The 27825-nt window shown below is 40.7% G+C and overlaps 5 protein-coding genes across 6 annotated transcripts; 3 read left to right on the top strand and 2 right to left on the bottom strand.

Moving 5' to 3' along the window:
- Positions 1 to 4543: 4543 nt before the first annotated feature.
- rps24 (ribosomal protein S24) lies at positions 4544 to 7785 on the bottom strand. Of its 2 annotated transcripts, none has more exons than XM_084020720.1 (5): positions 7693 to 7785; positions 6918 to 6983; positions 6611 to 6820; positions 6131 to 6244; positions 4544 to 5196 (listed from the first exon to the last, which is right to left on the bottom strand). In XM_084020720.1, exons 1-5 carry the CDS (start codon positions 7693 to 7695, stop codon positions 5191 to 5193), a joined length of 399 nt encoding a protein of 132 aa, XP_083876846.1. In that variant the 5' UTR covers positions 7696 to 7785; the 3' UTR covers positions 4544 to 5190. The 2 variants fall into 2 exon arrangements, with proteins under 2 accessions (XP_083876846.1, XP_083876847.1); XM_084020721.1 differs by having other exon boundaries at positions 4544 to 4628.
- A 1502-nt stretch (positions 7786 to 9287) lies between these two features.
- eif4ebp2 (eukaryotic translation initiation factor 4E binding protein 2) lies at positions 9288 to 13592 on the bottom strand. Its single transcript, XM_084020723.1, has 3 exons — positions 13293 to 13592; positions 11602 to 11781; positions 9288 to 11265 (listed from the first exon to the last, which is right to left on the bottom strand). The coding sequence occupies exons 1-3, from the start codon at positions 13423 to 13425 to the stop codon at positions 11234 to 11236; spliced, it is 345 nt and encodes a 114-aa protein (XP_083876849.1). The 5' UTR covers positions 13426 to 13592; the 3' UTR covers positions 9288 to 11233.
- A 1732-nt stretch (positions 13593 to 15324) lies between these two features.
- Positions 15325 to 18954, top strand: ppa1b (inorganic pyrophosphatase 1b). The gene is made up of 11 exons (XM_084020722.1): positions 15325 to 15476; positions 16205 to 16269; positions 16654 to 16707; positions 17096 to 17215; positions 17315 to 17401; positions 17553 to 17679; positions 17771 to 17898; positions 18084 to 18169; positions 18294 to 18369; positions 18460 to 18499; positions 18596 to 18954. Exons 1-11 carry the CDS (start codon positions 15416 to 15418, stop codon positions 18625 to 18627), a joined length of 876 nt encoding a protein of 291 aa, XP_083876848.1. The 5' UTR covers positions 15325 to 15415; the 3' UTR covers positions 18628 to 18954.
- A 688-nt stretch (positions 18955 to 19642) lies between these two features.
- sar1ab (secretion associated, Ras related GTPase 1Ab) lies at positions 19643 to 24020 on the top strand. Its single transcript, XM_084020719.1, has 7 exons — positions 19643 to 19748; positions 20729 to 20799; positions 21670 to 21789; positions 21876 to 21941; positions 22007 to 22110; positions 22194 to 22325; positions 22815 to 24020. The coding sequence occupies exons 2-7, from the start codon at positions 20742 to 20744 to the stop codon at positions 22929 to 22931; spliced, it is 597 nt and encodes a 198-aa protein (XP_083876845.1). The 5' UTR covers positions 19643 to 19748; positions 20729 to 20741; the 3' UTR covers positions 22932 to 24020.
- A 272-nt stretch (positions 24021 to 24292) lies between these two features.
- Positions 24293 to 27549, top strand: tysnd1 (trypsin like peroxisomal matrix peptidase 1). Its single transcript, XM_084020710.1, has 4 exons — positions 24293 to 25541; positions 26327 to 26457; positions 26564 to 26749; positions 26907 to 27549. Exons 1-4 carry the CDS (start codon positions 24499 to 24501, stop codon positions 27107 to 27109), a joined length of 1563 nt encoding a protein of 520 aa, XP_083876836.1. The 5' UTR covers positions 24293 to 24498; the 3' UTR covers positions 27110 to 27549.
- The last annotated feature ends 276 nt before the right edge of the window (positions 27550 to 27825 follow it).

Below are 27825 nucleotides of genomic sequence, written 5' to 3'. Positions count from 1 at the left end.
GTGACGATTCCATTACGATTCAGAGTCACGATTCCATTACGATTCAAAGGGTGACGATTCCATTACGATTCATAGGGGTTACGATTCCATTATGATTCAGAGGGTGACGATTCCATTACCATTCAGAGGGTGACGATTCCATTACGATTCAGAGGGTGACGATTCCATTACGATTCAGAGGGTCACGATTCCATTACGATTCAGAGGGTGAAGATTCCATTACGATTCAGAGGGTGACGATTCCATTACGATTCAGAGGGTGACGATTCCATTACGATTCAGAGGGTCACGATTCCATTACGATTCAGAGGGTGAAGATTCCATTACCATTCAGAGGGTGACGATTCCATTACCATTCAGAGGGTGACGATTCCTTTACGATTCAGAGTCACAATTCCATTACGATTCAGAGGGTGACGATTCCATTACGATTCAGAGGGTGACGATTCCATTACGATTCAGAGGGTCATGATTACATTACGATTCATAGGGGTGACGATTCCATTACGATTCAGAGTCACGATTCCATTACGATTCATAGGGGTGACGATTCCATTACGATTCAGAGGGTCATGATTACATTACGATTCAGAGTCACGATTCCATTACCATTCAGAGGGTGACGATTCCATTACCATTCAGAGAGTCACGTTTCCATTACGATTCAGAGAGTCACGTTTCCATTACGATTCAGAGGGTGACGATTCCATTACCATTCAGAGAGTCACGTTTCCATTACAATTCAGAGGGTCACGATTCCATTACGATTCAGAGGATGACGATTCCATTACGATCTAGAGAGTCACGATTCCATTACGATTCAGAGTCACGATTCCATTATGATTTAGAGGGTTGATTCTCAATGCATCTCTAGTTTGGATTTAAATATAACGGGAATTTTTCCTTCAAATCTTACAAACCAATTCCTATTTGTATGATACAGTTGATAAAATGTGGAAAGATTGCTAAATATATATATAAAAAAATAATCGATTATAGACGATACTGCATCGATGCAGATTCCTTCAACAAAGCATCGCGATGCATCATAGAAACGATTATTTCTCCCTCCTCTAATGTCAGCGACTACACAGTACATCCACGGCAGCTACGTGCGCTTGTGCAGATGTAGTTTGCTGCAGTCTTCTCTGTCGTGTTTTCTCTCCCTTTTGCCCGCTTCCAGAGAGGGATAAATGACCAAAACCATGTCTTGTCTGGTGATGCAAAGAGGATAATTAGGATTCACGAAACACAGTTTGTCCTCAAAAGCAAATCACTTCCCTGGTGCTCAGGGGCTACCGAGGCACAGATCATTTTATATATCAGCACCTAGCAACTGGCAGATGGAGTGAACTTAGTGCAGGCTGCCAAAGCTGATAGGACACTGCAGGACTGCAAAATGAGCTGTGATGATTCCCCTGCTGAGGCCAACAAGAGAGACATACCTCATTAAGATGCACAGCATCTTTGAATGCCCAGCCGCACTTTACAGCACAGAGTTGGCCCTCGCAAAAAAAATGTCCACGGCGCCGATGAAAACATACAGTTTGGAGCCGACGGCTGCAAAACAAACACTGGCCAGCTTGGTGATAAACGTACATGTGGTAGAACATTAAATATGAACGAAATATCTCCACAATATCCACATTGCTACACACTGATGGTATATCAGCACACTCAATAATATGACATGATAATGTCTTTGACGTCTAATGCAGCCACTGATATCTGCATGGATATGCCGGCAAAAAACAAACAGTGAACCATCAGGGATTCTGTCCATTTTCTTTCCTTATATTGCCGCAGCTCAATTCTCTGCTTGAAGAGAGACAGGCCATTAAAACTGCACCTGTTGCGAGGGCGTAAACATGTGTTGCTCACCATCTATCATAAGCCTGACTGCAAAAACATTTTTGTTGCACATGCAGGCAGAGCAATATTCTCATTACAAAACTCCTTCCTGCCCCAGAGGAAATCAGAGGTGAATATAGTCCTTTATCTGGTTTTATTTGGTATGCGGGTTCCTGGAGACCCTCGGCGCAGCCTCCTGATGCTGAGGCTGCAGCTAGCGTGCAGTATGCCTGCAAACAGAGCAGCATTCACATTTGTTCTGCACCTCAACAGAATCCATCCCTGTATAACCAATTATCTCTCATCCTCAACCCTTAAGTTTATCGCCCAGCACATCACTAACTCATCTTCTTCCAACTCCTCTCTTAATTATATCCTGCTTATGTCATTAGCCTACTACCTATCCTACTGATGTCATCCTCATTTCCCGTTTAAAAAAAAAAAAACAGGAGGACTGTGGAGAGAAACTGATTTTCTCTCATTCACCCACTGAAATCGAGGAAGGGGCAAGACGTTAGAGAAACAGTAGCAAGACAAACGAGTGAGACGTGGAGAAAGGATGCTGCAGGGACAGGAGAAGAGGGAGAGACAAAGACAGAGAGGCAGAGACTCCTGGGACGGACCAACGGGGGCTGTGGAGAGAGGAGCTTAATTTCCCGACACCATCTGTTACCACACCCTAGGTTGAAAGCTCCACTTATGTCAAACCTCCCACAACCACACAACAGCAGAGCACAGCAGAGCACAGCAGAGCACAGCGGAGCACCGCGGAGCTGCGAGACCCCACTGCCTTTTTCCCTTGTCTGTCCCCTGCACCGCTTTCTCCTCCACACCTATGCAAACCGCCCACTCTCATCCTCCACGGTGGCATCAGCACACTCCATCTTAATCGCTCTGCTATTATCTGGGTCACAGTGGGTTGAACATTCTGTTGAGGAAAAAAATATTTAAAAAAAAAGATACACCTGTACTTTACAGAAAAATGGATTTTCCTTTAACATATTCACCTTTTACACCAGCTCAATGTCCACTTAACCAATGGGATCCAGTAACTCCCCGATCTGTTGTGTTGGGAGTCCAACTTATCTCGATAGTGTCAGTTTTTAATCTTAGCCGACTGGCATCGATTGTAGAAAAACCCACAGGGGAAACTGGGTGTATATATAGGCCCTTCAACTGGGAAGGAAGGGCCCACAACTCAAAATGTGTCAATGGAAGTGCCTCCAAGCTACTGTTTCCCCCCTTTTTTTCTGGGTGGTGTAGACACCGAGGACTCTGGTACTGAAGTATTTGGCCTACATTCAAGATTTAGTAGAGGCTTCAAGATATGTCAAATTGCTGACGGCAGTTATATACGTGTTACATGGAGCTTTAGTGAGGCCCCAAATAATACTACTTGTGGAGGGTGGTACCTTCAAGAAAGGGAAGGTCATGAGTGTCCATTTTTAGCACATCAGTGCAAGATATCATCTTCCTTGTTCCATGCCATTATTCATTATTATTATTATTAATAAAATGATCACTACTTCCACATTTTCCTCTTGAGCTTCCTATAGGAAGTAAACATTTCTCCCAATCTGAAATGAAACTCCCCAAGGACAGACTTGGCTGCAGCTCTCGCATCCACAACATTAGGAAATGCTATGAAACAATCTATATCTATAAAACAATAGGAGCGATTGGGAGGCAGGCGTGGAGTGGGGGGGGGGGGGGGGGGGGTGGGGGGAGGGGGGGGGGGAGTGTTACCCTGAGGACAGATCATTCCCTGGCATTTTAATCACTTCATTTACACACTCTCTCGGGGTATTTCTATGCAAATTATGTGAAAAGGTCACACTGCAGAGAGAGATATCTTTTCTGTGCCAAATGCTGTTTATCAACAGAAAAAGGCATAAGTCTACACAGAAACGGACTTATGCATTAGCCATCGGGGTTATGCCTTTAGGATGAACTACTGATGAATACTCTATCCAAAAGGTAAATACTTTTAGTCATAGCTTCAGTGTATCCAAATAGTTTAGCATTTTCTTCAGTAAAGGGAGCCCTCATGTGGACGATTGAGTTACTACAGCTAAAATCCTGAAACCAATTTAGAACCATTCAAATTTGTGGTCCACAATGGGGCTAAAGTGACCAATAAGTAGATAAAACAAGAGTACAAAATAGAGAAAATGAGGCCCAAAGTAGTCGGCACATTTAGAGGAAGAAACAGCTAAATTTAAAAAAATGACAAGACCTTTATAATCCCAGCAAGTAATTCCATTGACATTATCCAACCCAGTTAAAATGGTAAAGCAACAAGATCAGTTGTTCTCAGCCATAGTAATGTGACTGCAGAACCAATGGATGCCACTATCAACACGTTTGGTCAAGTCAACTTTAAAATCAAAGCCAAAAGTAGAGCAAATATCATGTATTTTGTAATGAAAGCCATCCTAGATTCCTGAGAAAAGCAATAGTGACTTCAAAGCCATGTAAGCTGCATGTGGATACCCGTCTACAAAAAGAACTTTAAAAAGAGCCTGAATAGTGAATCTACCAACATAAAACAGGAATTAAGACTTTTACAGACACCCTCAAACCTACTAAGTTGTTTTACAGCCACAAGTCTGTAAAAGATAGGAGCTGCACTAAAAAAATAGTCATAAGAAAATAAATAGTTCAAAATGAATATCCAAAAAGGACCAAAAGATTTTCCAATTTTTTCCAAAGTTTATTTGATGACAATATACAAGAACATCTTGAGCACGGAGACCCTCGCTGGCTGTCCGGACTCACTGTAAGGAGATAAAAGCAAAATGAATTTCTAGAAAACAAAAATAATCAGCTTCGACAATGTGAGGAACAAAGTTATGTGCAAACTGACAAAAGTTAAACTAGGTGTAAAACAGTTTTAATCATATCAAAGTTCAAAGCTTTAAGAAATATTGTAGTGACTTGAGCACGACATTCAGGAAAAGTTTCAGTGAGAAATTCACACATAGGCAGGCTTTTATCAACTACCCCACACACGCACACACAAACCTACGTTCTGCTTCTATTAACTAGAGATCTAAAGCATTATCAAAGCACCTGTATTTGTTTAAATGTAATTCAGCATGGACAAAGCCTAATGGATATGCCCATTATAGCAGACAGTGGTACAGAGGACTGAGGTAGAGGGGGAAACCCATTAGCAGGGAGCTTAAAACAAAAGGAAAGGAGGGGAAACACTGAAGGATAAACTGCGGGGGTACGTAAGGGGCCACATGCACGGTACAGCTCAGGTCTATTGGCTTTTGATGTGCAACACAATGGCACACCATGCTCATTCTGCTGCTATACCTGCACACTGACACTTCATTTCTGCAAAAGAAATCCATGGGAAGCAAAAGAACAAAAAGATGGAACAAAAATAATGTCAACATGTTGAAAGTTAAAACGGGGAATAGAAAACATCTCTGAATGGATTTGTGGTGGCAAGTCGGTTAGAAACAAAACCACGCTAGATGTGGCTGGACAAAATTTCACAAGGCCGTTTTTGCTGTAGCCATTACTGACGCAGCTGTATCCAGCCCAGCGGTGTGTTTTGTAATTCAGAGACGTATTCTAGGTGACTCGAGGCCAGCGATGGTGCCAAAGAGTACCGATGGTGCCAAGGAGTATGCAATGTTTCATGAAACAAAAGCTACATTCGTTTTACAGATCATTTCTTTAAAGTAGTTTGTTTTATTTCTGGATTTCCTCACACTATTAGCTTTCCATAACAGGGTTGACACAATTATTAGTTTTCAGATTACGCTAGTATTAGTATCAGGAGAAGTATTTGCTAGGTAACTAGGTCAAAACCTGTCATAAGCATTAAGGTGTTGGCTTTAGGGGGGGTAGGAGAGGGTGTAAAAAGGTAGGACTTGGCTAGTATCTATCACTTCTGGATTATCTGCACACTGCAATTAGTCTATTTATGCACAGCATTTACCTTCTACAGTTCCCGAAGAACATTTGGAAAAGATGAAAAAGGAAAGTAAAAACCATAAAAGTTGTGAGAAAGAAAAATTAGCAGGATAGGAAAAGAATCGCTTCAATGAAAATCAAGAAAGAATCAAGTGCACTGAATTAAATGATGCCTTCCTTTGTCCTTATCGTCGTCTTTTCCAAGATAAGAAAGGCAATAAATACATTAATTTTCCCTATGGCACACTTTCACAGGAATACTTTTCAATTTGGTGAATATCGCCAAGAGGAGACTACATGTTACTGTAACTGTTCCTTTGGCACAACATAAAAATGGTCACAATACCTTTTTGCCAGCAGCGCCCACGCTGGCCTTCTTGATGCCTCGTACTTTCTTCATTCTGTTCTTGCGTTCCTTGCGCTGTTTCCTTGAGGTCTTCTTTTTCTCATAGAGACCATGCTGATGAACAGAAAGAAAAGGAGTATTTTTGAGTTTTTCTTCTAAATTATTCTCAATACTTGAGCAATCGTAGCCTAGTGACTTGATAACATTTTCATAATAATCACATTTTGTCAATACTGCCAAACAATAAGATTGTGTTTGTGGCCTATTAGACATTTATAGCAATAATGAAGATGGACTGCTGCCACAATATGGTTTAATGACATAATTTAAAGTCTTAACTTTACTATAAAACTGCATTTGAAGACATTTTAGCTGCTTGCGGCTGCAGAATTTGTAGAAAGGGTGAAAATTGGATGCCCTCTGCTATTTAACCATTGAATAAAAATCAATTCATGAATACACAATAGTTCCAAAACTCACTCTGGCCAGTCTGTGTTTGGGCTCATTCTTCTTAGCGTAGTCTAGAGAGTCGTAAACCATGGCAAAGCCTGTTGTCTTGCCGCCACCGAACTGAGTGCTGAAGCCAAATACGAACACGACATCAGGGGTGGTTTTGTACATTTTGGCGAGTTTCTCCCTGATTTCAGTCTTGGGGACCGTGGCCTTGCCAGGATGCAGGACATCTACAACCTAGAGAGAGAACAGCCGGTGAGGACATCGCAAAAAACAACAACAAAAAACTGTTCATGGTGGCTTGAACAATGAATTGCTAAAGCAAACCACTTACCATTTGCTTCCTCTGAAGCAGTCGGTTCGTCATGAACTTGCGGGTCCGGACTGTTACTGTGTCATTCTGAAGGTGGAAGATAGAAGATCACACTCATTACCAGACAATATGTCAACAACTGCTACTTAAGTTTCCAGCCTTTAACTACATACAGAGCAACACTAACAACCCAAGAGGCTCCGGCATGTTGTTGCAGCGTACCTCACCAGGTACAACATGCTGTCACAGCACTTAGCTTCACAGTTACTTTGCTAGCGAGGGTGCCTTGCTTTCCAGGGACCTTAATGTAGCCCTGTATGCTGTTGATGAAGCAGCGCAATACTATTATATAGTATTAATATTCCTGTCCAGGTAACATGAGGGCCTAGTCACGGCTAACAGTGTATGCTAACGTTAGCCGCTAGGAGCTACAGCTTCACATTGCTCAACTACTGACATACGCCAAAATACTACAATGTGTCTTTGAGCAACCATGTAGTTTAACAAGATATGTAGCGGTTAAAAAAATGAATGACGACTGAAGAGTGGAAACTTTAATCAGCCATCCTGAAGGAGGTGGATATTGAGTGTGTGTATAACGTCCGCAGACATCAGTTAGGCTAGCATTGGGAAGCTGCCGTTGAATTTCCTCTCGTAAGTTTCAGGCCACATCAATATCGACATTTTTTTAAAGCGCACACTTCAACGTTCACGTTGTAGGAATTAAATGTGTGCCGAGGGACGGATGGCCTCGATGATGAACGGATTTTATTTTACATTTTCCCACAACACTCACCATTTTGACGCCGGCCTTGCTCAGGGACGTAGAAAAGGAGGAAGGACCGGCAGGCGACCGGATTAATGCCTGTAGAAAATTGACGGGGCGGTCACTTGTCTTGCCTGATGTAAAAACGTAAACATAATTTTAGAACTCGTCGAAATGGTTTTATGTTTATTTCAGTAAGCCTAAGTAAACAATTAATTGACCTTTAACATGAATGTAAGCGTATTTAGGCAAAAACCTGATGCTTTTTTCGGCCACCAAAACATTTTTTAATTTTCATTAATTTACATTTTATCCAAAGCAACTTAAAATAAGTTTATGCGTTTATGCTAACAGATCGATAAAATATGGAAGCTCATTTCCGCCACTGTCAGAAAAAAAGAGAAACGTTCTCAAAAATATTGACTTAGTATATGTAGTTTAGTTTGGATGCGCAAACTAAAGTTATCAATGTGGTAAACTGACATGTAGGAAACGCCACCTGCGGTTCCTCTTTAGTCCGCTAGGCGTCAGTTGTGCAACGTCTGAAGTTAGTGCCATTCAAGTTCAGAAAATAAGATTAGGCACCCGGATGCCAATAGACACGTAACGTAAATCCATATAAATCTAGCCCCTAGGTTTTCCCACATGTCAGTAAATTTGTGCTAATTGGATTAAACACATTTTTTTTTATGTAGGAATAAGCATTATTAAGTCCGAAAAAGAAAACATTAAACTTAATGTTAGCACAGAGGCCCCTCTAAAAGAGAGTTGATTTTTTACTCCAGTTGTGTACATTTCCTAAAACTCTATCTGCACTTAATCAACTAACATGCAGTGATTCTGGGATGTTTTGAGACCCCTCGGATTCTGTCCTGATATTGTTATATTGTATTGAAATTTAATACTAAATGAAAATCTTAATTTGAATTGCTGGGTTTATAATTAGCTTTACGTAATAGCAGGACATAGAATCCGTTGACGATTACAAAACAATTAAACTGAATGGCTGGTCAAAGGGGGTTTAATTAAAGTAGAAACAATGGTAAAATAAAAAGTAATTCCTTTCATTTTATGGCCCAAAACGTTCTGGATTTTCAGTGGTTAACTGCACATATGGCAAAGAAAGTAATTTATCTACTTAAATCCTGCAAATAACTAATAACTGATTTCACATCAATCTCCTGCAAAATGCAGTTGGATTATAGTGTAATGACATAGTACATGACTCCCAATACAGCTATACAGTTATCTAAAGAGAGACCCATAGGACAATAACTGAGTGCAATGTTTGCAAAGGGATTTTATTTTTAGTTTGTTAATGAGTACAGACTCTTGCACAGCCTGAATCAGTGTTACTGAGACAACATCCCGAGAAACATTGTGGTGAAAACATACAGAAGAGTATATATTTGTGTGTATATATATATTGGAAAAACAGCTGGGCTCGGTTCCAGCCCCCCCAGGACCCTGAATATAGGATAAGTAGACAATGGATGGATGGATATTGAAAAAACAGTAATAATAATGGCCCTTAAAAGTCATATTAAATGATTTCATCCCTGTTTTTGTCGCATTAAAAAACAGCTAAAACCACACAAAACAGATAATAAAAAAGACCCAACATCTTATTTTCGTAGTTACGGAACTTTATTGATCTTACAGCAACAATGTCCACTGGCATTGGAGTTTCATTTCATAAAGTTACGTAAAACCAGAGCAGAAAGTTACAGTAAGTTTCAAATCTCTTTCAACACACAATGTTAAGCCCTCATTGTCAAACCAAAACCGATTTGAAATAAATCTGCAATCTGAAATATGATGCAATAATAGAATGTTTGACCGTCAAAAGTGTGCAATGCAAATCGGGTTTCAAGCAACCCCTCGATGTGTTTGTCACCAAAATGTGGCCAGAATTCATTACGAAGCCAAAAAGGAAAAAAAAAAAAAAAAGAAACTCTTTGATAAGACATCATTTCAGTCATACAGAGAAACAAACTTGTGGTGTGAATGCATTTTGAATAAAAATGGAAGCTTCGTGGTGATGTGTTCGCCAAGTAACAGATAGCAGACAGGACTATGACTGTGGTGTAAAAAACAGACTAATTATTGGGACTAAATGAGCGTGTGGCATTCTTTAAAACCACATCGCCAACTGAACTTCCCAAAAATGAAGTGTGCCATCACACTTTCAAACTTCACAGCTGCTGGATGAAGGAACAAAAGAAAAGAAGAAAAAGAAACATAAACCATATTTGTTTTTGCTCAATTTCCAAGTAGTTACCTGTTTGAAGTTACAGTGAAAAAATAAACATCTGGAGAGTACAAATGACTAGGAACCTGGTTTGAGTTACTGCATTTGCAAAGTAAGGCATGGACCGACATGACACATGGACATAATAAGGTAATGTAGCCTACTATGGTTTAAGGACACTGGGGGCAGATTTGTAGATCTATCAAGCCTGATGCTAACGATGTCTTCCTCTTCGTTGACACTTCAAAGTTCCAATGGCTCGACAGTCCTGTTACCCAAACAATACCTTCAATACTAAGAAACTGTATTCAAAAAATAAAATGCATATAAAACATCTGGATTATTTCAAGGTTTTCTAAAAATGTTGTATTTCACCCCAAAATGACCACATTGATCTAAATGTTTATCTGGTCTGGATATTCCAAAACATCTGAGTATAACCTTCTTAGTTTGATTTAACAATTTATAATCACAAAGCTCTCGCCAACAAATCAAACCAGTTGACATCAAATCTGTAGAAAAAGTATATTAGCCTCTCTCAGCAGGGGAGTCGCTTGTAAATAAAATGTATAATTTTCTAATTGTTCATAATTAGATTTACACGATAGTGGGAAATACATGGCCTAAAATTTAAAAAAAGTTTTCTCCTGAAAATTGGAAACTTGTGTTGGTGATGGAAACTAAAGCCTTGGAACGGCATTAAATCTTCACCTAATTGCAAAATAAAAACAACATAGCATCCCTTTTTATATCATCACAGGAAACTAAAACTTTCAAGTAGTTCCAAAAACCAAAGAGAAATCAAGTCACTTAAATAACATGCTTCCAAGGGTCTTTAACGAAATAAAACCAAAATAAGCCAAAAACCAGACTGTGATGCATATCTAAGCTTTTGACTGATTCGAGGGCCAGTACGAAAAATTAATACTTCCTCCCTCAATTAACTTGGAATATTGTCACTTTTACAGTTTTCTCTGTGAAAGATCCTCCCCATCAGGAAACACTGCAAGGCTGCTAATTGGACAACGTGTCCGGGTACTTAATATTCAGGCCCGCTCCCACCCATTGTGTGGTTTTGTACAGCAACTGGCCACCATGGAAATCTATAGAAATAAACAGAGTTTCCAGAGCTAGCCACGCTGTACCTGTATGTATGATACATTGAATCCCCATGGTTTGCACACATTACATCCAGCAGAGAGACAGAGAGCTAAAAGAAGGTCGCTGCCGTGAGGGCTCACAACATTGGTTTTCTACAAGCCAAGCCACTGGCACAGGTGATGCCAGGTCATTTGCTTTTGCTGGTGTGGTTCCAGTCTGTTAGATGTCCATTTCAAACTGAGCATCTTCCCCTAGAAAACAGAGACAACAAGGTTCAGAGACACATCGGGCCCTAGGAAATTAGCAGTATTACAAGACAGATAGGATGGGTTGGGGCTAGCCGGTTAGCATGCTAATATCAGTAGATTTCTCTGCAACACAATACGTAGTACGTCAACGCTGTAACCGCTTCTGTTGATAGGAGTGTTAGTTTTTAAACATGTTAAACTAGAGAGCCAGATCTTAAACATTGCACCTTTTTAAGTGTAATAACTACAGCACACCAACAGGGGGAGTTTGTCCCATTGAGAAGAGAAGGGACTGGTGACATCATGAGTTGGTCACACAGTCCATACTGCAGCTCTTACCGGCTGTGGGCTTGCCATCGTGCTTGTTGATATGGTTGTTGGCTTCGTTTTTCTTGTTCTCTCTCAGGACATTTTGGCTGGTCACTCCGGGGATGACGGGCAGGTGAGCTGGGGGAGTCTGGGCGATGGGAGAATTACGCCTGTCCAGTAGGAACTTACGGTCATAGATGATCCGGGTTCCTGCAACGGGACACGCATCAAGTTTCAGTTATTCGTGCTCTATATCCGAGGACGTAACTCAAGCAGGTGTTATCAGTCAGAAGGTTGGCGTTGGTCCAGAGGGCCCAGATTAAAGCCAGCTCGTCTAAAAGCATCAACATTTCTTACGACAAGTAGAGTGAAAGACCTCTGCCAGTTTCAGTCTGCTCTGAGGCTTTGACAATAAAAAAAAAGTTACAGTTAAAAATAAAAGGAAAGAGAAAAATAAATAAGACAACAAAAAGAACACAGTGTAACTGAAGTTGCTTTAAGTCAGTGGTTCCCAAACCTTTGGTTTAGTTTTCTTAGGAAGCCAGAAAAACTCTGTTTAACTGTACGTTTCTTTTGCCAGCTTCTGCCAGTGTTTATAAAGACACACGGTCTTCTTCATGGTCTGTCTTGTACTGTGCATGCTGTCCACATTCTGAATAAACCTGGTTAACCTTGATAGTCTTGCTGGCACCACAGCACTCTGGTTTATTTATCCTTCCCACATTCCGATCCACTGACCTTTATCACAGCAGACATAAAAGCAAAAACACAGGTGGAGCTAATAACGATAACGATGGCTCAGCTTCAGCAATTATTGGAGTGCAACGCAGCAATTAATTTTATCGATAACACCTGTGTTTGAAAGGTCAGACTGTCATCTGTGAGCAAAAGGCTGTTAAACTCATTTCACCTCATATTTTTGTTGCATTTTTTTATTACGTGTATCGCCTGCGATGGCTCCGAGCCCAGTTAAGAAACTGCTTAAAAACAAGATTCAGGAGTCTCAATAAATTCTGTATTGGATTTAGATCTGAAATGAATAGCTGGGTAATGAATTGGCTAATCGGCAGACATTTTTGCATGATCAATTAATAGTTTGAGACTTTTTTTTGAGTGAAATTATCTCCAGCTTCTCTAATGTGAAGCTTTGCAGCTATATATCACTGAAAATCTATTGTATTTTTGACAAAACGAGACATTACATTAGACTTCATGGACATTTTTTACATTTAAAAAAAAGGTAAAACTATGAATGGATAATACATTTATATATTTTTTAAAACTCTGACTTTATTCATTGGTATGCAGTGCTGACATGTCCCAGTCATGCAGTGGTATGTGTACAGTATCCATTGTACTTCCTTGTCTGAGAAGCCCTTCGATACTGTAATGAATTTACATGCAATCTGCAATCTGACTGTTTGCTTTAAGCAATCGGTTAACACATTCCTGTTCGTCGTGGGTGGCAAACAGAAACATATCCCCTCTACTGTAAATATACATGCATTCATCAGAATCTCTGCGCTGCAAAGCAGCCAATCAGACAGCCGGGAGAGACCACGGGGGGCGGGGCTTAGCTGTGTTTTTGTTTTGATCAAGATGACAAGGCAGCCTATAGGCCACAGTGACGCGAACGGTTAAAGGTTCGGTGAGACACTAAATCATAACGATGGTGAATGATAACAGCGGAGAGATAGACGGGATGCCCCCCCTCCTCTTACCTCCGGGAGTGGTAGAGAATAAAGTGCCTCCGGGGGTGGTGCAATAGTCATGAGGTAGCTGCGTTGTGTCGTTGATCAACACCGTCCTGGTCGGGATGGCCCTGCACTCGCTAAGCTGACGACTGGTCGACATTTTCAGATTCGGTGACAAATCCAGCAGCTAGAGAAAACTCGTTGTGTTGATTTCCCGACGGACGGTGGAAAGCCGGGCCGTTTTCCCACTGCTTTTGTCTTCCCAAAAAGCTTTCTCGTCTCTCCTTTCGTCCTCCCAGCCGTCAGCACCGTCCCTCCCTCAGCAAAGGCAGGAAGCACGACGAGCGGTGGGCGGATGTGAGGTCAGCGGCGCGGAGCGTGCAGGGGGCATGCAGGAGCAACAGACTCCCTCTATACTTTATTAAACCAGCCTATGGTCTCATATGGAACCAAAATGTATTAATGAAACACTGAATATTCTTCTCATCTTTTGATATCTGAAATAATAAATACATTCACTCAAGTTCTGTGGCCTAGATTTTTTTAGGTAGAAATCTGAGGTAGGGGCCTTATTTACATCTTGTCATGCCACTTTTATTTTACTTTTCAATTTTTACTCAACTAAAATGATTGGAAGTCTTTAGTTACTACACAAATGAAGATGTTTGCACACACACCAATTTCATGAACAAAAGCTTATTAAACGCGTTATACCATAAATCGATGAGCCGATTGACAGAAAATTGAAATCAACTATTTTGATTGTCGTTTTTAATGCAAAGATGTCAAACATTTTATGGTAGCATCCCATATGAGGATTTGCTTCCTTTCTGTTGAATTATTAAAAACTAAATAAAAAATACAGTATTTTGAGGTTTGGACTGTTAGTTGCATGGAATGTGTCACTTTGGGCTCTGGGTAACTGTGATGGTAGTTCTCATTATTCTTTCGAATGAAAAGTAATCTTTACAAAATGGTAAAACATGATCTTCACCTAAAACATTACAACAGTAAAATCCTGCTTTTACATGAATGCATGAGTAATAATAATATAATGATATACAATGTACAATTTCCTGAGGGAACTTAAATAACATTGTCAATGGGTTCAAGGCTGCATTAAAGTGCACCTTAAAGCGATTATGTAAATGTGCTTTAAAATGATACCATATCTAATTCCTCTCTCCATTAGATAAGGTCCAAAGAATGTCATTTAATTACACTAATTAGGCTACTGCCCTGTAGATTGGTTCAATCAGGGTGTGTTTTTGTAATTTTCCCGTCATAAAGTATACAGTATAAACAAGACTGATTTTAAAGGTCACAGTGACATCTGACAACATAAATATGAACTACAAATAACTGTATTCTATAACTGTATAACTGTTTTCTATGTATTTATTCTGTATTTATTCCAGCAAAATGTGGATACAGTGTCTGTATAAAGAAACAAAAAGACAAATAGGCTTTACAGAAATGCTTCTTTCTAAAGTATATTCTTTCTACAGACTATGATGCTATAATCCTAAAACTATATGTATACACTTTCATCAGCATGAGATTATTCTCAAAAATAAAGACCAAAAAAAGTATTTTTAGGGTAGCTTCAGCCCCCCTAAAATAGGCCTAAAAACGTCACTGGTTTAGATGTATTTTAAAGATAGGCAACATGGTACAGTAAACAAAGAACTCCGCTTGACGTTCTTTCCATAAATACATATTGCACAAACTGTAGGAGAGCTTCTCAGTTATTTGTGGTGTCATAAAACATTTTATTTCAAGGTAGTTCTTGATAACATGATCTACTGATGGATTTATTCACTCATCTGGAAAAGTCAAAATACATCCAGCACTAATGTACCAGATAACTGCAACACGGCCTATGTTGTCTAAAAAGACACCGTTAATACGTTGATAACCACAATATAAGATGACGTCGTGGGTGACTGTTGCTCTTCACCACGGGTCTTAAATCCTGTCTTTTATTACTGTTTTTCATCTGATAAAGTCGACATTTCCGATAGCCCGTGAAGGCGTTGTAGGACGAGTGCGCATGCGCATGCCCTCCCTCCTACACTACCTACTACCTAGCGCAGGCTTTTCCTTTCGCTGTCGTCCTCCATCCCAGACACAAACCACTGCACTTCATCATGAGCTACACCGTAGAAGAGAGGGGAAACCTCCACTCCACCACCCACCGCTTGTTCTTCAGTAAGTAAAAACCGTGTGTAAATGAGAAGTTGTGCTACTTTGAGCTATTTTCTTTTTTCGCAGGCTAGCGGCTTCCCTCCCACGTGTCACTTATTCATTATTGTTGCTGCTTTCATTCAGTGACGGTGTCGTTTCTTACACACATCTACACTCGTTTCAATGGCCGTTACGTGCTCGCCTTGAGCCGCTTTGAATTCAACCAGTTGTAACGGTTTCGCCTGCGGCAGGATATTTGTTTTCTGGCGTAACGTCAGAGTGGGTGTCATCGTCGACTTTACCCCATCATTAGTAGTATTATAGAGAAGGAAGCTGGTTATTTTTGGGACATCTGGCAAGGTGCTTAAACACGTTATCTATCATAAACTCATGCAAGAGTGGGTGATAACAACGCCCTCTCCGATTATAATGCCTTAATAAGCCCCAATGAGATCGATAGAAACAAGCTCACTATCCTTGTTATCTTGTTGCATACTTCAGTCATTCTTCATCTTCAAGATTATAAACTGGCACTTCCTGTTCTACTGGGTGCCTGTCCAATAGTTGGGCCATTCATGGAGCCACAGTAATCTGTTTGTGTTTCCATCGAGCAAGTCATTGGTAACACCTTTAGAGAAAAGTGAAACAAAAAACTCTATGTCTTCTCCGATGCACACCACTTCCTGACGTAGGGCGCCCAAGTTGTTGATATGAATACAACCTGTGTTATACTCGATCTGATTGTTTTGCAGAAAATGCTGCAGGAAAGTACATTTCTCCATTCCATGACATACCGATGTATGCAGATGAGAGTCAGGTAAGGTAGCGTCCATCACCCAGGGAAATAAAAATACACCCACTGCTTTAAATGCCACCTGGAATGTGTAGTTTTGTAGTAAACTACAGAACACTGACCCGGTTTGAATAAGTAGGTCATAGTCTATTTGCAAAGGCAATGTCCTTTACTCTTTATTTTCTGTGTGCCATGCCAATATCTCTATTGCAGTAGATTTATGTATTTATTATTATTATAATTATTATCTTTTTGAAACATTAATACTAACGATGGTAAATATTTTATTAAAAACAATGTCAGTTAAAGCCGGAAAGTAGCAAATTTTCTAAACATTTTATTGTTGCGTCCTGTACTTTGTTCCTGAATAATTTAAATTTAATTCTGACTGATGTGTGTCCCTTACAGAACATCTTCCACATGGTGGTTGAAGTACCAAGGTGGACAAATGCAAAGATGGAGGTATGAGTGTCAAATAATGTCCCGCCATCATATTTTAGATCGGTTTTCTTTTTCCGCTTTGATTTAAATTGACGACAGTGTATTGAACAGTTAATGCAATAGGTTTGAAAATGTTTTCATTCATCCATGGCTCACGATTTCTTCAACATGTAATCCTTCATCTGCAAGTCAAACAAGATCAAACATTGCTATTTACTATTCCTAGCCATATCATAATTTAAATAATGGTTCTATTTCATGTGATTTTTAATAGTTCAAAGTATTTTATCCCCCTACAAGACTAAAATGTCAATAAAAATACATATTTACAAATGCAATTTAACATGAATTAATCTGTTTAGCACAAATACTTTCTTTGTAAAGTAACAGCAGTACAATGTATTTTCAGATTACTACAAAAGACCCCTTGAACCCAGTAAAGCAAGATGTGAAGAAGGGCAAGGTGCGATATGTTGCCAATGTTTTCCCACATAGGGGCTACATATGGAACTATGGAGCCATTCCTCAGGTTAGTATTTTGTTTTTGCGATATATAAAAACCGTGAGTCATTCGTTGTTCATCAGTTTTGCTAACCTGCCCTGACGTGGGTTTTCTGTGTTGTTTCAGACTTGGGAGGATCCCTCACACAAAGATGAGCACACTGGCTTCGTCGGAGACAACGACCCCATTGACGTCTGTGAGATTGGAACTAAGGTATAAAACAAGCTGGTGATTTTACAGCCTTACTTATATATGTCATCTTTCATTAGGTCATAAGTCACCATGCTTATCAGTTTGTTGCATACATTATTTCAATAAAAAGGCTATAAATACAGCTGATGACAGTGTTAAACGTTCTCTCTAGGTGTGTTCCTCCGGGGAGGTTATCAAAGTGAAGGTGCTCGGGATCCTGGCCATGATCGATGAGGGGGAGACTGATTGGAAAGTGATGGCAATCAATGTAGAGGACCCTGAAGCCAAAGACTTGAACAGTAAGAACCTCATTTTTTTCCTTCCTTGTGAGTTTCTGAGCAGTCGTGCATGAGTCATTCTGAACTGATTTCGTTGTCCTTGTTTATTCAGATATCAGCGATGTCCAGCGTCTGAAACCCGGTTACCTGGAGTCCACCGTCGACTGGTTCAGGAGGTACAAAGTACCAGATGGGAAGCCAGAGAACCAGTTTGCGTTCAATGACGAGTTCAAAGACAAGGTATCCACCCCGAACACACCTTATTACTTATTACTGTGACAAATGGTTTTAGATTAACCTTAAACACGTATCTACTTTGTCAGAGTTGACTTGCTCCCTTTTCAAACAGTTAACTTAACATTTTATTATACACCGATAACAAATGTTATATTTAAGTGTAATAAACTTACTTTATTATGTTTCAGGACTTTGCCATCAAAATAATCAAGAGCACTCACATCTACTGGAAGGACCTCCTTTCCCAAAAGACCAATGCTGGTGAACTGAACTGGTAAACACTGTTCTTCCTGCTTTGATCACTTTAAACGCAGCAGCATTCGGGTGAAATGTGCAATGAAATGTATTCATTTATGGGTCTTAAACTATGAATGCCCGTGTCTTATCATGCACTACAGCAAAAACACATCCGTCTCTGCCAGTGATAGCCCGTACTACTGTTCAGCGGATGAGGCTAAAGCTTTTGTTGGTGAAGTAAGTATGATTTTTGTTCATCCCACAGTGACTTCTCTTAACACCAGGCCTCATTCCTCCATCATAACTGATGTTTCATTCTATTTTTAGACACCTTCTTTTGGAAAAGAAGAACCCATCCCCTCATCAGGTAGCTTTTCAAAATAATATTTCTGTGAAAAATGATTGTTGGATATCTGCTTTAGTCGATTTGATGCGACATTGACATTTATGTTTTCAATTGCAGTCGATAAATGGTTCTACTATGAGAGGAAGTGAACAAAGAGCGCTGGGATTGGAGCAGACTGAAAGGATCATCTCTCATACCTAATGATGAAGACAGTCTTTCCAGTGGGAACCAATGGGATGTGGATGTTTGGGTCTGGCTGGCTGTTTCCCTGTAGATGGAGACATAGTTGGTAGATACTGTAGAGAAAGAGAAACGTAATAAAAAAAAAAAGACCAATATTTTTTTCTAATTCAACAAAGATCTCTTTGGAGATGTGCTGTCATCAAGTACAGGTAATTGCGTCTAGATACTTGTGTCATCATGTATGTGACTCTGAACTGCTTTAATAAAGCTTCTCTGGTTAAATTATCATCAAAGTGCATTCATTTTCTTTTTTTGCATAACACTTGTCTGTGAAGAAATTATTCTTTATTGGGAGAAGAGTGCCTCTGTTGCCATGGCCACAAGTTTAATGAGCAGAGCTGTTAATGTGAGATATAAAATTGAAATATTTTTTTTTATAAGAACTGCTTTGGGCTGAATCTCTCTTTGTGATAACGATGCCACCCAGTGTTCAGTACCCCACATTAACTTTATTTTTTGCTGGAGTTACACGTGTATTTACTGATTTCACATTACTATTTGTGATGTGTGTTACAATTGGTCATTTCTTTATCTTTAATGTTTTTGATTACGGTGTAATATCATATTAGCCTTTTATTTTCTTAAACATATGGACCAATAAATAGGTTATTCCACATTTTTGGGGAGTTCTTTAAGAACATTTGAGAATTAAATCTACTCAACAGGTTCATAACATTTACGATGAATCTGTAACTCCTTAAAATACTTTAGTTGAATACTTTAATACTCTACTTTAATACTCTTCACGTATGAGTCGAACATTGTGAATTATGCTGCTATTTAAAAAACCTTTATAAAATATTCCAACAAATGTAGCTGTGCAATTCCTGTTGGAAAAGACAGCAGTGAGAGTTTATAGTTATGTAAAAAATAAAAAAGAAAGGCATTATTGGTATGTTGGCTCCTCCCGCCATCCCAGTGACGTATTTCCGGTCAACTGTCAAACTCGTAGGCTACACGCCAGTGGACGGGACAGACTTGGACCAAACACCAACGGACGGGCACTTCATAAATTCGGCAGAGCAAGGTAATACAGCAAAAAGCGACGTGTTAACTTTACATTGTGCCACATGTCGTTTTAAGCGTCGTTTGTTTTGCTTGTTGAGACACTTTTCTAACATTTAGTTTAGCTAGTCATCCTGGACCCCTACGCGTTCATGTTGTTTTAAATGTGTCGTTGTTTACTGTCTATGACAGCTGACGTCGTTGCTACGAGCTACAGGTGATGAGCCGAATTGCGACATGACATGACTTTAGCAGCCTGTCGTGTTTTATGGGTTTTATTCGTGTATATTTGTTATGGAGTACTGATACTGAAAGCTGACATGCCTGCTGCTCGTTTTTTTTTAGGGTAAACTCACACGTTTCCTGTTATTGTATGGTATTTAACCCAGGGACGTTGGAATTAAATGCCAATCCTTTACAAACAGAGTTTACAAATGACCCAGCTGAAACATTGTATGATAAAGTAATCAACAGTTGGAAACCCGTAGTCATTGAAGGCCTCACTGCAACAAGCACATCAAGTCTCACACAGAGTGACAGGTGTGCGTGTGCATGTGTGTGTGTGTGTGTGTGTGTGTGTGTGTGTGTGTGTGTGTGAGAGAGAGAGAGGGCAGCAGGGGTGGACTGCCGAGATCAAGTGTCCTTGCCACAACCCATCACAAAAATAGTCCGAGGAAGATCAGTGTAACTCAGGGAGACAGCGCTCAGAAACGAACTAGCATCCAGAAAATCATCTAGTTTGCCCTCCTTTCCTTTCATGCTTTTAAAGCTTGTGTGATTACACAGAGCTTACACATACCAGCAGAGTAATCCAGGGTCGGGAATAATGATTAACAATGAGCTTCAGTGCTATATCCTGCCCCTTTTGCAACAGTGCATTCAATTCTATACTTATTTGCCAACTCATTCTGTCTTTATGTGCTGCGGTGTTATTTTGGGGATTGTGCTGTGTTCTTAACTGTGCCACAATAAATCATTTCAATTATATTATCTGTATTACAGGCAGTCCAGAGGCATGTCTTTTATATTTGACTGGATCTACAAGAGCTTCAGCAGTGTCCTACAGCTCTTAGGTAGAGTACTGCACACACATGTCAACAATGTTGCCCAACCTTAAAGGTATAATAAGTAGTCACGTTGTCGCCTGCTGTTTATAAACGCATTCAAACTTGAACGAGCTGAGAGAGAGAGGGTGAGCGCAGCAGTGGTCAAGCGAGCTAGAGAGTGAATAAAGAGAGGGAGAAGCACAAATAAACATGTCCGCACCTCCTCACAAACCTGCAGGAAGGTGTTGGATGGCTTCCTCTCTCTGTGCCTGCTTCAGGCCTGTGAGGTATGTGAGCCTCAGTATGCTGAGCGGCATTACAAAGTGACATATTATACCTTTAAGCACCAGAACTTTTTTTGACCAAACTAAGTGAAACATCCCAAAGTGTCTTGTGAATTAAAAGCATTACATGTTTGACAGAAATGGAGTGGTGTGTCTTTCATCTTATGTCATTTTGAATCGTTTGAGTCTGTCCTTTGGTTAGTAGAGGTTAAGTGAATTATGGGGCTACAGACAAAATACTGAGCACCAATAGCAGTATGACAATTATTATAATATTATTTTTATTACAGGTTATTATTAATAAATAAGGTCAGTGTAGATCTCTAGAAAAAAAGCTTTTAGGCCATTACTTCAAAATGTATCCATTTAATATCTTTAGTCAATAGGAGTGTGTTTCTTTTTACATTTAGGTACATTTCACCAATTGCAGCGCAAATAGAATAAAATAAAATTTGGTATCATCTATGTTTCTAAAAAACAGATACTGATCCGTTTGCATAGTTATAATAACACAGATGTATTAGAATGTATGGCATTCTTGATTATGACTTTGTTATGACTGAAGGGCCTCCCTCTGCTCATCATCAGCATGCTCTTTTCTTTTTATGCTCAGGGTTGTACAAGAAGACCGGCAAGCTAGTGTTCCTTGGACTAGACAATGCTGGAAAAACGACCCTCCTGCACATGCTCAGAGACGACAGGCTGGGACAGCACGTGCCAACACTACATCCAAGTACATGCAGTCATCAGTTCTGTTGGTCATGTTGTCTTTCTTGCCTCATGGCTCATCTACAGTCAGTGCTTCCTTTCTGTCCGCAGCATCTGAGGAGCTGACCATAGCTGGGATGACCTTTACAACATTTGACCTTGGCGGTCATACCCAAGGTGGGTATAAGAAAAATGCTGTTTGACGCACTGGCATACATGCTGAAATGATGTTGCTCTCACAGCACGACGGATCTGGAAGAACTACCTCCCAGCCATAAACGGTATAGTCTATATGGTGGATTGTGCTGACCATGAGCGACTAGTAGAGGCTAAAGTTGAACTGGATGTAAGTTAACTGTGTTGATTTCACCTTTATGTCGACACACAATACAGTTCTCTTTGGTGTGTAGTTGACGTTTGTGTCTGCAGGCCCTGTTGACAGATGAAACCATATCAAACGTTCCGGTTCTCATCCTGGGGAATAAGATCGACCGCCCAGAGGCCATCAGTGAGGACGCGCTCCGAGGAATGTTCGGTCTTCATGGACACACAACTGGAAAGGTAATGAGCGCAAATGTGAATGAAATCTGCATAGTTCAAAGTAGTATAAACACTAACACAGCATATTTACTCTGCTTTACAAATTCAACAAATCTTTCAGCACATAAGAAAAGTGTTATTGCACCCACGGTCTCTCTGAGCTAGTCGAAAACTCTGGTTTTCTAATACAAATCGGAATCGCCAAGGGCACTAACACTGCTCTGATGCAGTGGCAGCAGGGAGCAATATGCTCTTCAGAAGCATTTGGCACGGGACCCGTCTCATGCTAATTTTTTTTATAATTTGTGTTAATCGTATTAACCACCTGCTGTCTCTCTACAAAAGAGATGAGAAAAGAGGGAGAACGGAATCAGGGTGCAATAGTGAGCCATTTGAAATGATTCACATCATTGAGTCGGACCACAGCTCTACAAATATGTAAACGTGCAGCAAGTTACAGGTTTAGGATATTAATTGTACACGTTCAATGTTTTTTTTGTTTCTCTTCAGGGCAAAGTGTCACTGAAGGAGCAGAATTTGAGGCCGATGGAGGTTTTCATGTGTAGCGTGCTGAAGAGACAAGGCTACGGAGATGGTTTCCGCTGGCTCTCCCAGTATATCGACTGATTCACGTTCTTTTAATAACATTATTTACCATGCTTACTCTACACACAAAGAGATGTTCCACACAAAACTACCTGCTGTAGAGGTATTTTATTTAATATTTATGACTTTGACTGTGCCAGTAGGAAAGCTGTTACATCAACTCAATCATACCACAGCAAGTCAAAGACTAAGTCATGAATCCTCAGTCTGTATTGTTCAGATTGAGTATAGAGAATGAGCTTCATGGTGTGGGTTTTTTTCCTTTACTTAAAGCCTTTAGAGAATTCTATCCGCCTATAGGACGTGCCATCGCCTTGAACCGGTTTGTGACCCGGGTTTATTTTTAGCCGCTGGTGTAGACTTACAGTGAAGGTCAATTTGGTTAACATTTCATGCTTGGGGTTACTCTTACATGATTGAGGAGGAATATTATAATCTTTCTACTTATCCCACTGAGGGGATCTTGGGAGTACCAGAACATTTTTCACACAACAGGCTCGTTTTTTTCTTCTGGAAAGTGCTGTAGAGATTTGGTGCCATATTTGTTAATAGGAAAAGTGTTAATACAGCAGCATGCTACCTCCAAGGATAGTGACAGTTCTGCTGATTGCATGTTTTTTAATCTTTGAAGGGTTTACCACTGCAGGCCAACTATATGAATGTGACCACAAGTGCATTAACTGACATTTTGCTGTGAGGAGCTTTATTGAGTAGCACAGAAACAGTATTGAGTATTGCAGTAAACTGCACCAGCACAGCAAGGTTGTGTAACCCTTCATGCTGGGATGCCAAACTACCTGTTTTCATGAGGTTCATTGTGAAACATGTCGAGTACTTGGTGATTAGTGGCTGCTCAAAACAAGCAGTGATATTATGAGAGTACTTGGGTGGTGCTTAAAAACGGGGCATGCAAAAGATGACGTTGCATGAAATTACCTCTTAGTTCAATATAATACATTATTTTGTATATAAGCTATTATTTATATTTTGCGCTAAGAATTTGCCATGCCTTACATCAAGCACTTGGCTCTGAAGTAATGTATCTGTTACAAAAAGGTAGGTCATATTGTTCTTATATGTGTGAAGTTTGAGAGTAATAAATATTTTTGACAACCCTTTAAATCTGTCTTGTCTGAGAAAAATATTATAAAATATTAAATAAAATATTATAATATAATTTTGTAAGTTGGAAAAGGTTTGATACAACCAATTTCATTACATTATTTAACATAGTACAAAAAAAAAAAAATGAAGTTCCGGCATCCTTGTGTCCCATTGGCTCAGATCTCATCGTCATTACATTCAGACCAATCACATTAATGAGTAGATGTCAGGTTTTCATCTGGACCAATGAGAATCAACCAGGAAGCCAGACAACAGCATTCACTCGCTAAACACTACTGTGAGTACTATTAGCGATAGACAACACTAGTTTAAACTCAGAATACTCCGCTCTACTTACCTGAACAGTATGGACGTTTGTTCACTCGTCTCAGCATTTATCTCCGCGCTGCCTTCCAGCGGTTTCCCAGCGTCTTCAGGTCGCTAACCCTAGTTATCGACTATACGGTTAAAGTTCACAAGGGACATGGAGTTCAAGGAGGTGGAGAAGTGTTGCTGTGTAGTCAAAGTCTTTGAGGCTTTTTCAGCAAAGAAACCCGTGAGCTGCAGCGGAGTTATCGTCCATCGTCAAACTGGAACGGTGGTATGCACGGGCGTCCCGTTCTCCCGTTTTACCGCCGACAAAGAGCCCCTCTCCTCGGACCGCGGCTTCCTGTCGCCGCGCAGCTTCAGTGAAAAACTTAAAATCCGCGTCAGCTTCTCCACTGAGCGAGACGTGGACTCCAACGAGTCCGCACGCGAAGTTGGAGCAGAGTTGCTGATGCTGGTGAACTGCCTGGAGTTCAAACAGGCTTTCCAGGCGGCATTCCGAGATGCGGACCAGTGGCGTTTCCATGGCAATGACGACGAGGACGAGGAGCTGATGAGATATGGCGAGTCCCTCAGCTGGTTCGCTGTACTCAGAGCAAGCGTGGTGGCAGACAGCAGCAGCCCAGATGCAGGGACTATATCCTGGCAGAGCAGCTCGTCTATCCAGAAAGGCTGCCCGGTTGTTGCGTGTGGCTCACCCTTCGGCTCCCTCTGCTTGGATCTCTTCATCGGCACCCTCAGCAGGGGCATCATCAGCAACCTCGCCGGGGAGGACAACGCTGTCATCCTCACAGACGCCCGGTGCTTGCCAGGGACAGAGGGCGGAGGGTTGTTTGCGGTGAGAGGCACAGACGATGTGCGTCTCCTTGGACTGATCGTGTCTCCATTTGGCTGGAAGGCAAACGAGTGGATCGGCCTCACCCTGGTCTGCTCCTTCCACCTGATTTTCAGGAACATCATCCGCTGCACGAGTGCTCAAGATCCACTCCGAGATGTTCGGCTCCATCAGGGAGAGGACGGCCTCCTCATGTCCACGGCAGCACACGAGTCCAAAGATGTGAGACGCCCCACTGTGTGCTTTGTGGACAGCGGAGGCTTCTGGGGCTCAGGGGTAGTTGTCGCCTCTCAGCTGGTGGTGACCTGCCGCCACGTTGTCAACATGAAGTCGACAGTCACGATGAAGTTCCATCACAGGGACAGGTGATGGCACATCTTAACCCCATTAAGTGTGTGGGCTGTTAGGTCCCAACCACAGCCTTTTCTGCACAAGAAGGGATTCAGAGGGGTAAATCCATCCAAAAAACAGATTAAAACTGGTTTAATGGTCCCTTCTCACTGCAAACCTTTTGACTAGTTATAGAGAGAAAACCACAGGTGGGACTAATGACATCAAAGATGGCTCAGTTTGACATAACTGCCTGTGAGCCATGCTGGTTTTTCCTCCATGCACAGCACCAGGGGTCTGACACCTGAATGAAGTACAGCATTAATGTTATTAACCACACCTGTGTTCTTCTGCAAAGTCACAGTAATCCAGGCAGTAGTTTTCACTAAAACATTTTATTACAAGATCGGTGGGTTATCACAAGTGACATGGTTTAATAATGTACATTTGATGTGTAGCCATAGATCACTGAGGAAAGTGTTTGAATGAGAGTTGATTGTAAAACATAATGAAACTGGGAACTCCTTTCAACTTTACATCAATACGTGTCAATTCATCCACTTCCCAACATGTCTTCCCAACATATGTGGTTCTACTGGTTGCATATTTGTTATAATATGTGGTCTGTAGAATGTGTGGTTTCATTTAGGTTTAATTACCAGTCAAGTCATTCCAACTTTAATAAGGTTTAATTAAAGGGAATGATTGAAAACAGCTGTGTGGGCTTTTAGCAAGCTCAGTGTCTGATTTGTGTCCTGAGTATTGTATACTAGAGATACTGAATACATCATATTTGCTGTTTTGTGTTTCGGTTCCACAGAGTCCATGATGTAGTCGGCGATGTGCTGTTTTCCACTAAAGCCTCTTCGCCTTACGATTTGGCGTTTGTGCAGCTGAGAGACGCCACCGCAGATGCTGTTGTCCCTCACATGACCCAGACTTACAATCCAGGTTTGATTTCAATCTTCTGTCGTGGAAACAGTAAAGTGACATCTGTCTTCACATTCGGTGCCAGAGATTCCGTTTCTCTGAAATTAAACTGTTTCTCTGCCTTCAGGTGAATCTGTAGTTGTGGTGGGATACGGGGGCTTGGGTCGGAGGTGTGGTCCATCCCTGACCAGTGGTGTCCTCTCCAAAACCATCAGCTTGAATGACCAGCCTGTCATGCTTCAGACCACGTGTGCAGTACAAGCAGGGACCAGCGGGGGCGCTGTGGTACGAAAACGCTCAGGAGAGCTGCTGGGTAAGAAACTGCAAGTACAAACTCCTGTACTCTCTTTGATCACTGGGGGGCATATGAGGACCATGGAGAACTTCACGGTAACAACGCACCACATTGTTCTTTCTGCACTGCCGTATTTGCAATTTTAATAGTATAAGTATGATCTGCTGTTTTGCAGGCATCGTATCCAGCAACACGAGGGACATTGCCGCCAAAGTGACCTACCCACATCTCAACTTTAGCATCCCAGTCACTGTTTTCCAGGAATTGTTGCAGCTCTACCACCAGACAAGAGATGTCAACGTGTTCAGGGTGCTGGATACCACAGATAAAGGTGTTAGCACAGTGTGGAGACTACAGGGTGAACAAAGCAAACTATAACTTAGGACTCCTGCACCTTAAGATTGTATGTAAAATATTAGATGTAAAATCATATTAGATCATCAAAATATGTATTTTTTTTTAAAAAAACAATGTATTTTCAAATGAATAACTTAATTTTACTACCTCACTTTGTTAGAAAGACATGCATAAATTCACACATCTGAAGCTATAATTGCTACTAAAACAAGAATCATACATTTCTTATGTTGATATGCTCATAAATTAAATATTTATAAAGACCACTCAATGTAAAGAGCCAAGATGAAGTGAATTAAATACCCTCTGAGAATATCTGATTGTATTTGTAATGTAAATATATTATTACAATTTTACTCCTGTAACATTTCAGTGTATACTGGGAATTTTTCTGTACATGATTGTCAAATTACCTTCATTGTGACAACTAAAGTGCTAGAGCTGAATAAAGCAAGATGAACAACCCATATTTCCCCTATGTAAATTAATTAAGCATCAGATAAAATGACGGCTGGAAAAGAAAACTAGTTTTTGTGCAATTTACACCTGGTTCTGTTTATATACGGCCTGTTTTCACCAAGCAGGAGGAATATACAGCATAATAGGCTGACAGGTTGCTGAAAATGATTGGTCCCTTTGGGTAAGACGTGCTGTCGGTATCAGGTAGTCAGACATCTGTTGGCAGACTCACATCTAACACATTTAAGGTTTCACCCACCGGGAGATTACTGGTACTG

This window comes from Eutrigla gurnardus (genome assembly GCF_963514095.1).
Source record: "Eutrigla gurnardus genome assembly, chromosome: 11".
In the NCBI taxonomy this organism is placed as follows: Eukaryota; Metazoa; Chordata; class Actinopteri; order Perciformes; family Triglidae; genus Eutrigla; species Eutrigla gurnardus.
Note: the sequence above shows the minus strand (reverse complement) of the source record. Positions and strands in the feature narration are given on the sequence as shown.